Source organism: Orbilia oligospora, assembly GCF_000225545.1.
Source record: "Orbilia oligospora ATCC 24927 unplaced genomic scaffold scaffold00210, whole genome shotgun sequence".
Classification (NCBI taxonomy): Eukaryota; Fungi; Ascomycota; class Orbiliomycetes; order Orbiliales; family Orbiliaceae; genus Orbilia; species Orbilia oligospora.
In genome coordinates, this window is record NW_011645767.1 from 1248896 (window position 1) to 1260959 (window position 12064).

The window sequence follows — 12064 nt, forward strand, 5'->3', positions numbered from 1 at the left end:
AAAACCGACAACTTCATGTTTGTTTAATCTATATTTCTATCAAGGCATCCTATTATACTTTCGAAGATACCTATATTTCGACTTTATTTCAACGAACACGAAGCCTCTTATGACCTTCATCTCCTAATCGCTGCTGTTATATATAGACCAGGGCTTGCCTTCACCATGTTTGCCCCTAATGATGCGAAAGCGACACCACGACCTCGCCGGTCTGGTTCATACAACTTCTCTTCGCTCCCACCTCACGCACCACCTTTGATTGTCAAAAACACGACCACTCTCCAAGATCCATCTTTCATACCTTCTTTTTCACAAGCCCAACGACATCGAGAATTCAATGTTCTGGTCAAAAAGTATATACACCAACTTCTCCATGGATGCAATCGGCCGGTCTGCACGACACCAACATGCGCTACTGCTCGGCGACAGCTACATGCGAGGAAAGACGCTACAACCGGTGGTTCTTCGGCTAGTAAGCGGGAGTTTACACCGCTAAGCGCGAGGATCATAGCATGCCAGCTCGCAACTGCTGACGAGCCTTATCGGTCTCTATGTCCTGGTTTGGCGGGGGAAGTTAGAAAGGAACTTGATCTTGCGGCTGGGCCGGCAGGTGGGAGGCTAAAACCGGACTTGGGGATGAGGGACCCCAAGAGCTTTATGCAAGGGCTGTTCAATACGACGGCTGTTAGGGGCTTGGAAATGAGCGTGCTTCCGCCGCCTAGAGATATGATGGATGTAATGGTTAAGGGGGAGAGTGCTTCCAAGGTTAAAAAAGAAAGTGGAGAAAGACGTCGGGGAATTTCGTCGGAACCTACACGTCTAGACCAGGAAACAAAGAAGGATCAAAGTACAACCACGGCACCGAAATCTACGAACGCTGGCGAGAGCTATACCCCTGCTACACTTCCGAATCATCCGACTACAGACAGAGATAGAACGACACCGGGTCATATTCGTCCAACATATCAGTTCTCCACCCCACCGCCCCATCAATCATGGTCTCCTCAACCTACCAAATCCTCACGCCGAAAACTCTCCCACGACCTGTCGTCATATCTTACCTCTCCCAAAAACACGTTTTTCACACCTGATGTTAATGACCTCAAACCCCCGCCGCCACAACATGTTCACCGCCATAGTGCCCGTGATATCACGCATAGAAGATCCATAGACACGACCCCGAGCCGAGTGGCGAAGCCCTTTGCTCTTGATGACAAGGGCAGCAACCCGACCACTTCACCAGTCCAATCGAGAAATACAGTACCAACCCCACAAGCGGTTACGCACTTCACAGTGGATATTGTCTCTGCTTTGATCAAAATGCTGGATGATACCTCCGCGTCGAAGTCTGCGAAGCGAGAAGCCGAAGGATTTTTACGGCAGAGTTGTCACTATGTGTTCAGCCGCCCTGAGAATCTTGCTAATTGCTTCCCCGAGGATGTGAAAGCCGAGAAAGGGATTTTGGTTTCAAATAGTATGAAAGCGTTATTTGATCGAGGATTTGGCAGGGAAATTGTAGATTCTTTGTGGAAAGCACTTGGGGACCTTTTCCCTACGGTCGAGGAAGTCAATGTCGGAGAGGAGAAGAGCAAAGTTGTGAATCCGTCAAAGTATGGAAGCGAACTTGCGGCGAAGGTGTTTACCATAACTCTCCATGTCCTTACAGCCGCATGCCCTATCAAGACCCCAGAGGTTTGGGAGCAATGCAGGAGGGAGAGGAGTAGAGGTAGCATATCTTTAGATATCTCGTTCGAAGATGAAGGGGAAATGAGACTAGCGAAGAGATTCGCAAGATGTTGGTCTGCTTTCGGGCTTTTCCAGTATTCTGTTAAGGAGATTCTTAAAGGGTATATGCTTGGGTATGCAAAAATCGAGAGGAGTGGGAGGGTTGAAAAATTGGAGAGAGAATTGGGGAAGGAATTGGCTAGCGAAGTTGTACTTTCAGGAGTTGGGAAGGGCGGATGGGGTTTGGTAGTCTGTGTGATGGAGTGGATGAGGGCAATAATGCTAAGTGAGTGGGATGGCGGCGAGAGGCCTCGGAGTGGTGGGGTTGTTGATGCTAGTATTGCATTCTTGAGATTTCTATGTAAGTACACTGTTATCATGTCGTTTGGTGAGGATATTGCTAACAGCATTTGCAGACGAGGACCATGAGGCTCTAGGACTTGAGGAATCATACTTCCACAACCAAGTTCTAGCCGACAGGCTAGAGTATAAAAACATGCCTGTAAAATGGTACTTAAAGAAACTGAAGGCCAATACTACCCCGACCTTGTTAAATACACCCCCCGCAGGAACTTCGCCCCCTCCGCGGCCTTTAGAGCCACCACATCTATTGAACCATGCCTTCTTACTCCCACCCTCTGCATTAGTCAAATTCTTTCGATCGATCAACTTCCATCGCATGTCGGCGGCGTACGATGATGCGCTCGCCATGTACCGGTTTGTGAATCAGATGGCTGACGTTACACGGCGAGATAACTTTAAACCCTGGCTTCGGAATTTTATCATGCAAAGCTACGACATCGCGATGAACATGTATTTATGTCTCGAGGTGCATCGAAGCTCTGTAGTAATGGACACGCTAAACCAACTTGTGGGAAGGGAACTACGAGAATGTTTACGGCCTCTGAAAGTCAGGTTCTTAGACGTGGGCGAGGAGGGTGTGGATCACGGTGGTGTACAACAGGAGTATTTCAGGCTGATATGGGAGGAGGTTACAAAAGGAGAATATGGGTGTTTTGTGCCCGACGAAAGGACGCGGATGAGCTGGTTCTCAATCGTCACACTGGAACCGATGCATAAATTTGAGTTGCTGGGGTTACTTGTGGGTCTAGCGGTTTATAACGGAGTTACACTACCCGTGAGTTTCCCTTTGGTGATGTATAGGAAGCTTTTAGGGTGGAAGGTGGAGCTAGAGGATTTAGGGGACGGGTGGCCCGACTTAGTAAAGGGAATGAAGAAGCTTTTGGAGTGGAGTGATGAGGATGGCGATGTTGGAGACATATTTGTGAGGAGTTACGAGTTTGGATATGAAGCACTCGGAGAGGTGCATAGCGTGGATTTGATGAAGGTCGGAAGAGAGGATAGGTGGGCACCTATGAAGATCGAGAAGGAGCGAGTCACGAGCTTAGCCAACTTGAATTTCTGGTTACCAGCCAACTCTTTTACTACGCGAGATTATCGTATTGCTATGAGAACTCAAGCGGCGGCAGCAGGTCTTTCTTCAACTTCTGCGACGAGACTCGCAATCCCACCGCAGTTAACCAGTCTGTCTTCGCCGGCTGGTGAGGAAGCGCAAGAGTTTCTAACGGCGATGAATACCGCGCAAAGGAGGCAGGTACAGAATATTCCAGACGTTGCAGATTCGATATCTACTAGTGACACATCGTCTCGACGGATTCTAACCCCGGAAATCCTAACACCTGGTTCGCAATCGCCTTCCGCATCACCTTCACGACGAAGTAGTGCCGTCGCTATCGATGAGAACGATGAAGCCGCAGCTACTTGGAAAGCATACCATAAACAACAACAGTCGATATCCTCAGCAGATATATCGAGTATTTCATCGACTTCTCCAGTCAAGATCACAAGCGACAAGTTTGTGAAGCCGGAAACCGAAGAATCGGAGCTTGTGACAAACGCCAATAGGGACCAGTATGTCAAAGATTACGTTTTTTGGCTTACGGATAAATCCGTTAGACCGCAGTTCGAGGCGTTCGAAAGAGGGTTTCATGCCATGTTGGATAGAAAGAGTCTTAGCGTATGCTTGCTTCCCTGTTTGTTATTCTTATTGTCGATTTGGTGCTAACATGTCTGGTGGCCCAGCTATTCAACCCCATTACCCTCCGACACCTTGTTGAAGGCTCGAAAGAGATTGATATAGCGGCCCTCGAGGCAGCTGCCAAGTACGATGATGGATATCACCCTAATCACCGATGTATCAAAGACTTTTGGGCAATAGTGCGTACTTACGATAATGACCAAAAGCGGGCACTATTGGAATTCGTCACGGCGAGTGATCGTGTTCCCGTTAGCGGAATTTCGAGCGTTATGTTTGTGATCCAGAGGAATGGTGGGGATAGCGAACGTGTCCCCACGAGTTTGACGTGCTTTGGACGGTTGTTGCTGCCGGAATATAGCGGGAGGAAGAAAATGAGGGAGAAGTTGAGGATTGCCTTAGAGAACGGCAGGGGTTTTGGAGTGCCTTGATTCGTTGGTCGTTCTGTAGAGCTGTTAGTTGGACATTTCGTGTTTAAGATGGCCTATTGTACCCGGCGATCCCTTCCGAGGTTACTCCTGGGGTTCTAGCGGGGTACTATGTAATTATTTGGTGTACGCGGGTTTCCACTCTTTCCCATCGATCACTTTGATTCGAATGGGGTTTGCATGGCTACGGGCTTTTATACTGGTTTGATAGCATTCGGAAGCCTTTTTCTATGGCTGGCGTTCTCGGGGTATTTATTCAGAGCTTTCCCCTCTTTTTTCTTTTAACTCAACTCTTTTTAGCCGCTCTTTCTTGCACAGTTAAGTTATAAAGCGGTATACTAGTTAGGCCTACGCTGTTAGAAAGGACTGAAAGACTAAAATCTTTAAAATTTCCGGAAAGATTGATATCTGCTTCTGAATATTGTCTCGTACCCAGCCCCAGTGTACCCATTCTGAATAGATTAAGTGACAAAAGTAGGGTCGAGTTACCGCCTTAAACTTTCTTCCTGACGCCTCGATTGGTATACGGTATAAGACTAGTACGGACTGCCAAAGGTAAGTTTTGTTAGCATACCTGAAATCTATATTATTGTTAATTACATATCATGTATAAGGAAACTCGGTCATCGCCACAGATTAGGTGTAACCCTGGTTTGGGGGGTACATATCTTCTGCCAGCGAAACTACTAAATTTTATCAGACTAAGAGAAGGTAAAAAAAAATGTTCAAAGTTGTAGTATGTAGACGCGATTTTAAAGAAAAATGTGTGATGGCTATATTTCCTATCACAACGCCGCAAATGCTAACAGATAGATGCAAAGGACTTTTTTTTGTAGATGATATGGCAGGTCGCTAAGATGCAAGACAATTTCGACAGGGAGATACCTATGTACTTATGTTGGTTATGTTATGATAGGTTTGGTTTTCGTCGCATCAAGCAATCTTAAATGGTAGTTCCTCCTCTGCTATCCTTCGTCGGTCCCAGATTCTATATAAGAACCAGAATAGCATGACGAGGACAAGGCAGGGGATAGTCCATACTAGATACCACCACCATTCTGGATTATTGGCTAGAAGGTTGACGTTCATACCAAAAAGGGAGGACATGAATAGCATTGGGAGGAAGATGAACTATGTTGATTGAATATATGTTAGATGAATATTTGATATAGGATTGATGTTGGGAGGCTTTACAGTGATCCAGCTGAGACGCTTCAAGCTGGTATTCTGCTCTCGAGATCTGTAAGCTTCATCAATGCTGATGAGGTTAAAGATCAATTGCATTTGACCACGTAGATCGACTTCCCACCCTTTTAGGACACCTTGAACATGCATGAAATACTCCTTATCACGGACTAGTTTGTTGTACTGTGCCGGACATGCGTGCTCTAATAGCATCTCTGCGGAAGTGGCGGGTGTATATGTATTTTCGGTGATAGTCGCCGAAGAGTTCGCGGTCGACGTACTCGATTCTCCCGTATTACCGGTGTTTACACGGGTACTCTGACCGCTACTACCGCCAGCGAAGCTATTTCCCGAGGTTGTTGAAACAGGAGGAGTTTTACGCCACATCCAGAAGTATGGGAGGTTGGGCTTTTGATTATAAACGTCTGGGGAGAGGAACTGGTCGATTGTTTCTACGTTGTTTTGGGCGATTAGGAGGAGACTATCGACGAGCTTTAAAGAGGCGAGGATGGTGTTTATTGTGGCTTTTTGGACACGGTTGTCGTAGAGGTAGGTTCTCTATGTGAGGATAACGGATATTAGAGAAACTAGATGGATACTGTAGGAGAAGGGGCACCGGGGGGGATAGACATACGAGTGCTTTAATATGCGACCCATAGGCCCTTATAAACGCCGTCCATCTATCAACTTCCTGATCAAACAGACGAACAACAAGATCGATAGGTTGAAAATCCCGTTTATACAACAACGGCAACAGATTGATATGATCCTCCACATCCGAAGTCGTAATATCCACTATACACCCCGCCACGGGGTCATATGCAATATCCAATGCCACATGTTTTACATATAACAACGGACGTTTTGTTATGATCTGGGATTCGAGGGAGAGGAGTAATTCGGCTGGAGTAGACTTTGGAGCAAATCGGAATTTTAGGCGATGGTCGGAGGAAAGGTCAGATTGTTCGGGAATACGACTTCCTAGGTTTAGAGTTGGCCAGGTGGGGCGCCAGGTGAAGCCTGAACGATGAAGGGTGGGTAGACGAGTGGAGAGGAGAAGAAGTTCGGTCATGGAAATTGCGAAGGAGGCAGTGTCTATATATAGGAGAATAGTTAGATGGTCATGATTTTTGATATTGGGGTATACCATTAATTTGCTACACTAAAGAGGGGGGTTTCATTGGTTGTGGAAGAGATTGGTATATATGTATGTATATAGATAGACATATATATAACGTACGGAGAGGACCTGAAGGCTGCTTTGTCATTTGAAAACGGTGATGTTTTCCGGGATCGAGGTTCCAGACGAAATGCCATGATGCAGCTTGATGTTGATATCTTATTAGATCTGCAAATACCTTCCATGAATCGAGATCAAGATGCTTTGCCCCCAAACAGGCCTTTTCGAAATCTTCAAGCCATTTAAGAAATGGAATTGGAATATCGGATCGCGGTGTATTAAAGACACTGTTTAATTGTCAGCAAAGTTATGGTATTCTTGAATGGCAATTAATTGTGTTGATTTTGTTGGAAGTTTGGTAGGGCGCACGCACAAGAGACGGTTTTGGCGTCTGCCTTCTAAGGAGCCTGTCGCCTGTAATGCATTCAATATCCCTGTTTAGCTTCTGGTCATTTCCCGCCTTCTTTCCTTGCTTCCGTCTTCGCAGCGAAAACAATGGAGAAGAGAGAGGGGGTCTGTACAATTGGATATTTCTGAATATACTCTAATATATCCGGCCATCTTTCCAACGACACAACTGTATTTACAGTTTTAACATGAAGTAAATTTTTGGTCGGCTTTTGTTGAAGTTGTAAGGCAACTCCAAGACTAAGACTTCTTTTCCACCACCAATCTGTTTCGGTGGGACCCGTGGGTCTCGCGTGCGTCCGTTTCACAAGCGCCTCGATGTCCATTGTTACGTCTGCGCTGTCTATGGCTGCGAAACCGCGTGTGCCGTTGGATAGTAGTTGGTGTCGCCGTTTTTCGGCCAGCATCCTGCGGCCTATGTTTGTGGTTGCCATTTCGGTGTTCATGGTTCCTTTTTTTTGGCTTGAATTCAGGTAGACAGATGATTTGCAATATTGGTCGCTGGTGATATCCTTTTGTCGCTGCGGATTCAGCAGGATGAGTTTTTTAGCACATGCGCATGCGCATTCGAGAGGGGTTCCTGTACACCGGGGTCGACAGCTACACGGGGTACTCAAGTATACAGTCTTGCTTAGATATTATTCTTGGAAGGAAAGAGGCAAAGTTCGAAGGTCTTGGAAGGGTTTTCCTTTCTGTGAATGGTTATTGCTATGAAATCTTGAGGTTATGAGATTCAGGCACGAGTTTCAAGTCAGGAGAATTGGTTAGTTGGAGGTTTTCCGAATGTGGCTAGAATTTTTACGGGTGTGAAGGCTCAGCCGCAACCTCAATGAACAGGTTTTACAAATATTTTGACAAAAGTCCAATTTTGTTCATATTCACTTTGGAGAAGGTTTATAGTAATGGTAAGATCGTACGTGCGATCGGAGCTTTCTTGTGTACAAATGTAATCTTATTTGAGATAGTATGGATTTTCTTCACTTTTTCGTTCGTAAATTTCCTTTTATCATTGGAATTTAAATTAATTATATGGTATCGCACGTGCACGCGCACAATATCTCAGTAGAAGGCAAAGTTCGAGATTGCCTGCGGTCGACTCATGATATCGATCTTGATATCACGATACCAAATTAATATAATTATAATTGACTGGCCCACTCCCTACGAAAATACGATCACTCTCCAGCTATAGCTACTTAAATCTATATATCTTCAGATATGTTTATAACTCGACATATATTGTATTGATTTTTGACGGTGGTTTTATACAGATATTGCTCAGCTTCAATGTAGATTAGACAATTAAGTACTGGTTTTATGCAGATAATGCCAACTGCGCCAACTAAGTAAATGAGAACTACCTAGAATTATCTTATTTCCAAATATCACTGAAGAATTCTAATATACGTAATATTGCGAGCCAGCTAGCTGTGCACCGCGGGATTCGTAGCAACAGGTCTAATACCTCTAGTTAATATCCAGATTTACACTATTCAATTCAAAGCCTTTGGTCAGCTGCAGGTGATAAAGTATTGCTAACAAGCCTAGTCAATTTAGAGATCAGAGAGTATACATACAACTGTAACCATTCGAAGTTATTGGTTGGAGATCATTATATATTCTATAAGTCTCAATTATCTATTATAAACTCATCTTCTGTACGTCCGAGAAGTTTGTATGCGTATACGGTATATTGATCATATTGATAATAAAGTGTATGAATTTAAATACTTGGATCCCAAGTTATATATACAAACGAGCCTTGAGTTCTATGATCCAGATATGAACGTAAAAACAGCTTCAAGTTCATGTTATCCCACCCCGTTATTAATTATTATACTATGAGGAGTGAAGTTCACTCTAATTTACTCTAACTAGGTAAGCTTCGAAGGCAGCTTTGAATTTCGCTGCATGCCATTGCCAGCCGGGATCCCTGTTAACATCGCGGGAATAGTTGACCTATCTGGGCGATTCCAACATGCATGCAACATAGTAACATCAACATTACCCACATCAACATGCCCGATACAGTCGACAGATAGTCTCGTTTTAAGTTGGCTTCATTGGAGGGATAGAGGGCTATAAGGCGCAGCTATTTTGAAACTGCCGCACCGCCAACTTATCGATATTTGATGTTGCAAAAGTTCGTACAAGGAGTTATTGTTCAAATTCTTTTGTATGTACATCAGTCATATATATATATCTGATACATATGTTGCTTTCGAACGAATGAAATGTGGTTTTTGATCCGAGATGTGAATTACCTCGAGTCCCGCCGGGTTTTACTGCATCCCGAATTTCTTAGAATATTGGAAACATCCGCCTATAACCTCTGAGAATTTCGGCTTCAAAGCAAAACATGAGGATATTTTTCATATTCTCGCTATTCTTAGGAGCCATCACAGCAGAGGCTATAGAATATCCTCCCCAACTCGATACCTCCCCGCATCCGAACCTCGGCCTACTACCACGAGCTACCGCTGGAAATGGTAAACAAAGTTCAAAAAAATACCTGTAACACGCGGGCTGGTGTATCTTAAAACCGATGCTAATACTCCATCCTTTAACGAGCTATAGGCACCGCTAAGAGCTGGCAATGGTCCGATTTATACAACCTAGGTAAGCGTCAACTATACTGGGTCAACAAGGACCCTGACCCAGGATTCGACCCAGTCGTCGCCCGCCAAATGGCCGCCAGCTTCCGCGCGGATCCCAATACACTATGCGGTGTAAAAGAAGACGGGAAATGCCTCATCGGAGCATGCGATCCCGCAACCGGTATGGGACTTTATTTGTGTAATTATCGCCCTCAGGGGTTTGAGACCAATTGTACTGTCTTTGGACTTATTGCGACAAATATGATCGATCGTTGGGAAGGGAAAGATAAAGATGGAATATTCGTCGCAGATTTTACGGAGCCTTCGGTGCAGGCTTATTCTTATTGGTCGGAGGATCCGACTTGGGTTGTTATGTATACGATGCCCTGTTTGAGGACTCTTCCAATGGGTCCTGCTTAATGCAATACTGCTATCTATTCATATTTCTTTTCTTTTCCTGTGGCTACGGGCGTCAAAACAGCTCTACGGCTTAGACTTATCTCAAAGTTTTTCGGGAAGATAGACGTATGTACTTTTTTGTGGGGTCAATTAAGAATTATCATTATTTATCCTCCAGACTTTGCTTTAAGCAGTGTCTAAACGACGCCCTGTTTTATCTCTAGGCTTTAGTAGAGGTCCACCTCCTTCTCGAACCGTAATTATAACGGGGAAGAGGGCAAAAAAAAAAAAAAAAAAAAAAAAAAAAAAAAAAAAAAAAAAATGTGAAATCGCAAAAGAAAAAAACAATCGGAAAGGAAAGGAAAAGAAGCCCTTGAAAAGCATGCAGAAAGAAACAATGAAATAGAAATCTCGAGATATCTCCCTTCCAAAGCAACGCAATCTAGTAGCTATAAGGCTTAGATGGCGAAGACTCCAGCGACAACGGTAGCAATCAAGGCTCCAAGCATGATTCCAAGGTGAATAGCACTAATTACACGCTCACTGGCTGATGGTTGGCCGTCGGTGGGAGTTGGCAAACCAGAGGTGGTCCCATTTCTAGGAATGGCCGTAGAATTGGTATAGACTTTCGTGGTGAAACTGGTCGTATCCGTCAAGATGGTGAAAACACCAGTCTGGGTACCAACGGTATTGATGTTTTCGGTGGTAGTTTCAGCGGCGGTAGAAACCGAAGGAATTCCAATCACGGTGACGGGGTTTGAATATTCTGGTTGAGTAGCTGTGCTGACGGTAGTGCTACCAAGAGCGACACACGCAGAGATAACATAGTCTGGGATGGTAGGCTCCTAGATTATTGTTTGTTAGGATAGAGAGGATGATAAGGAGATATCTATAAGAGAATGGATCTAGACTTACTGGAGTTGGAACACCAGGACAGGAGGTGAAACAGCCACCGAAGGTTTGGCCGCAAGAGATGTAGTCTGCACAGACAGGCACACAGCCACCAGTAACAGTGACGGTAGGAGCGTAGGTGAGAGACATTTTGGTATCGATGTGATATGTCTGTGTCTTATATGATAGTATGGATTGGATGGGAGGGTAGCTCTTTTGAGGTTGGTGATGTTGATCGATGATGTTGGTGAAATGGAAGAGGTTGAAGAGGTTGATGAAGAACTACTGGTTTTTCAGTTGACGGGGCAGCCGAGACGGATGTCGACGCGAACAGTCGAAACTTCGCTTTGTTGTCTGGCGGGTTCGCCGCTGTTCTTGATGATACATGTCTAGCACTCGGTTGCCCCGGTTGCCTCCATCGATACCGATATCGATAGCTGTTTGTACACAACGATTAACAATGCCTTGAACATTGACAGATCACTACTCTATTAGAGATGGTTGCCATCTCATGTCTGCTACATAGCTACTTGATTGAAAGCCTGTCGTATAATATATACTATACTATATTAATTTTAATTTTAATGTTGATGCATGATTATCGATGTATCGATGTAGCTATAGATACGTAGGCCGGAGGTATAGGCCACCTAAAAAGGCAGTTCTGAACTTTCGGGCTGTCGGGTTACACGACATGGCAGCGGCCTCGGTTCCGGTTCCATACATTCCAATTGTGTCAAATGCAATGCAATGCTTAGTTTACCTCGGCCTGAACTGAACTGAACATAATATTGATTATATAATATTCTATACTTACTTAGAATATATTCTAGATCGATATCTCTTATCCTGATTGAAAGGTATGCCGGGTATGTACTAGTTACTGTACTATAGATTGCGATGTTCGCTAAATTTAGCTAAATTTAAATTATAAAGCTAAGACACCATCGTCAAAACTAAAATCGGGTACCAAGCCGCCTGATAATTATAACGTTACGGCTACGGCGTCTAGATTACACCGACAGACCGATCTGACTCAATCAGAAGCTAACTCGGTAATGTGTTGCGTGCGCTGATTAATTCGGACTCTCTCGTGCGACCATATTTAACGACGTCCATTCTACTCTCGAGTTCTCCTTCCTTTGGATCTATAGCTATAGAAGAAAATTAAATCAAACCGGCCAATCCGTATACT

General features: G+C 44.5%; 5 protein-coding genes across 5 annotated transcripts; 2 read left to right on the plus strand and 3 right to left on the minus strand.

Moving 5' to 3' along the window:
• Positions 1 to 165: 165 nt before the first annotated feature.
• On the plus strand, positions 166 to 4212 carry AOL_s00210g360 (uncharacterized protein; the record flags this gene model as incomplete). The annotated part of the gene is made up of 3 exons (XM_011129161.1): positions 166 to 2086; positions 2142 to 3763; positions 3829 to 4212. The coding sequence occupies 3 exons, from the start codon at positions 166 to 168 to the stop codon at positions 4210 to 4212; spliced, it is 3927 nt and encodes a 1308-aa protein (XP_011127463.1).
• Positions 4213 to 5142: 930 nt separating this feature from the next.
• On the minus strand, positions 5143 to 6662 carry AOL_s00210g361 (uncharacterized protein; the record flags this gene model as incomplete). Its single annotated transcript, XM_011129162.1, has 4 exons — positions 5143 to 5340; positions 5404 to 5952; positions 6029 to 6489; positions 6635 to 6662. 4 exons carry the CDS (start codon positions 6660 to 6662, stop codon positions 5143 to 5145), a joined length of 1236 nt encoding a protein of 411 aa, XP_011127464.1.
• Positions 6663 to 7023: 361 nt separating this feature from the next.
• On the minus strand, positions 7024 to 7428 carry AOL_s00210g362 (uncharacterized protein; the record flags this gene model as incomplete). The annotated part of the gene is made up of 1 exon (XM_011129163.1): positions 7024 to 7428. One exon carries the CDS (start codon positions 7426 to 7428, stop codon positions 7024 to 7026), a length of 405 nt encoding a protein of 134 aa, XP_011127465.1.
• A 1913-nt stretch (positions 7429 to 9341) lies between these two features.
• Positions 9342 to 9999, plus strand: AOL_s00210g363 (uncharacterized protein; the record flags this gene model as incomplete). The annotated part of the gene is made up of 2 exons (XM_011129164.1): positions 9342 to 9471; positions 9560 to 9999. 2 exons carry the CDS (start codon positions 9342 to 9344, stop codon positions 9997 to 9999), a joined length of 570 nt encoding a protein of 189 aa, XP_011127466.1.
• Positions 10000 to 10436: 437 nt separating this feature from the next.
• AOL_s00210g364 (uncharacterized protein) lies at positions 10437 to 11019 on the minus strand (the record flags this gene model as incomplete). The annotated part of the gene is made up of 2 exons (XM_011129165.1): positions 10437 to 10823; positions 10894 to 11019. The coding sequence occupies 2 exons, from the start codon at positions 11017 to 11019 to the stop codon at positions 10437 to 10439; spliced, it is 513 nt and encodes a 170-aa protein (XP_011127467.1).
• Between the last annotated feature and the right edge of the window lie 1045 nt (positions 11020 to 12064).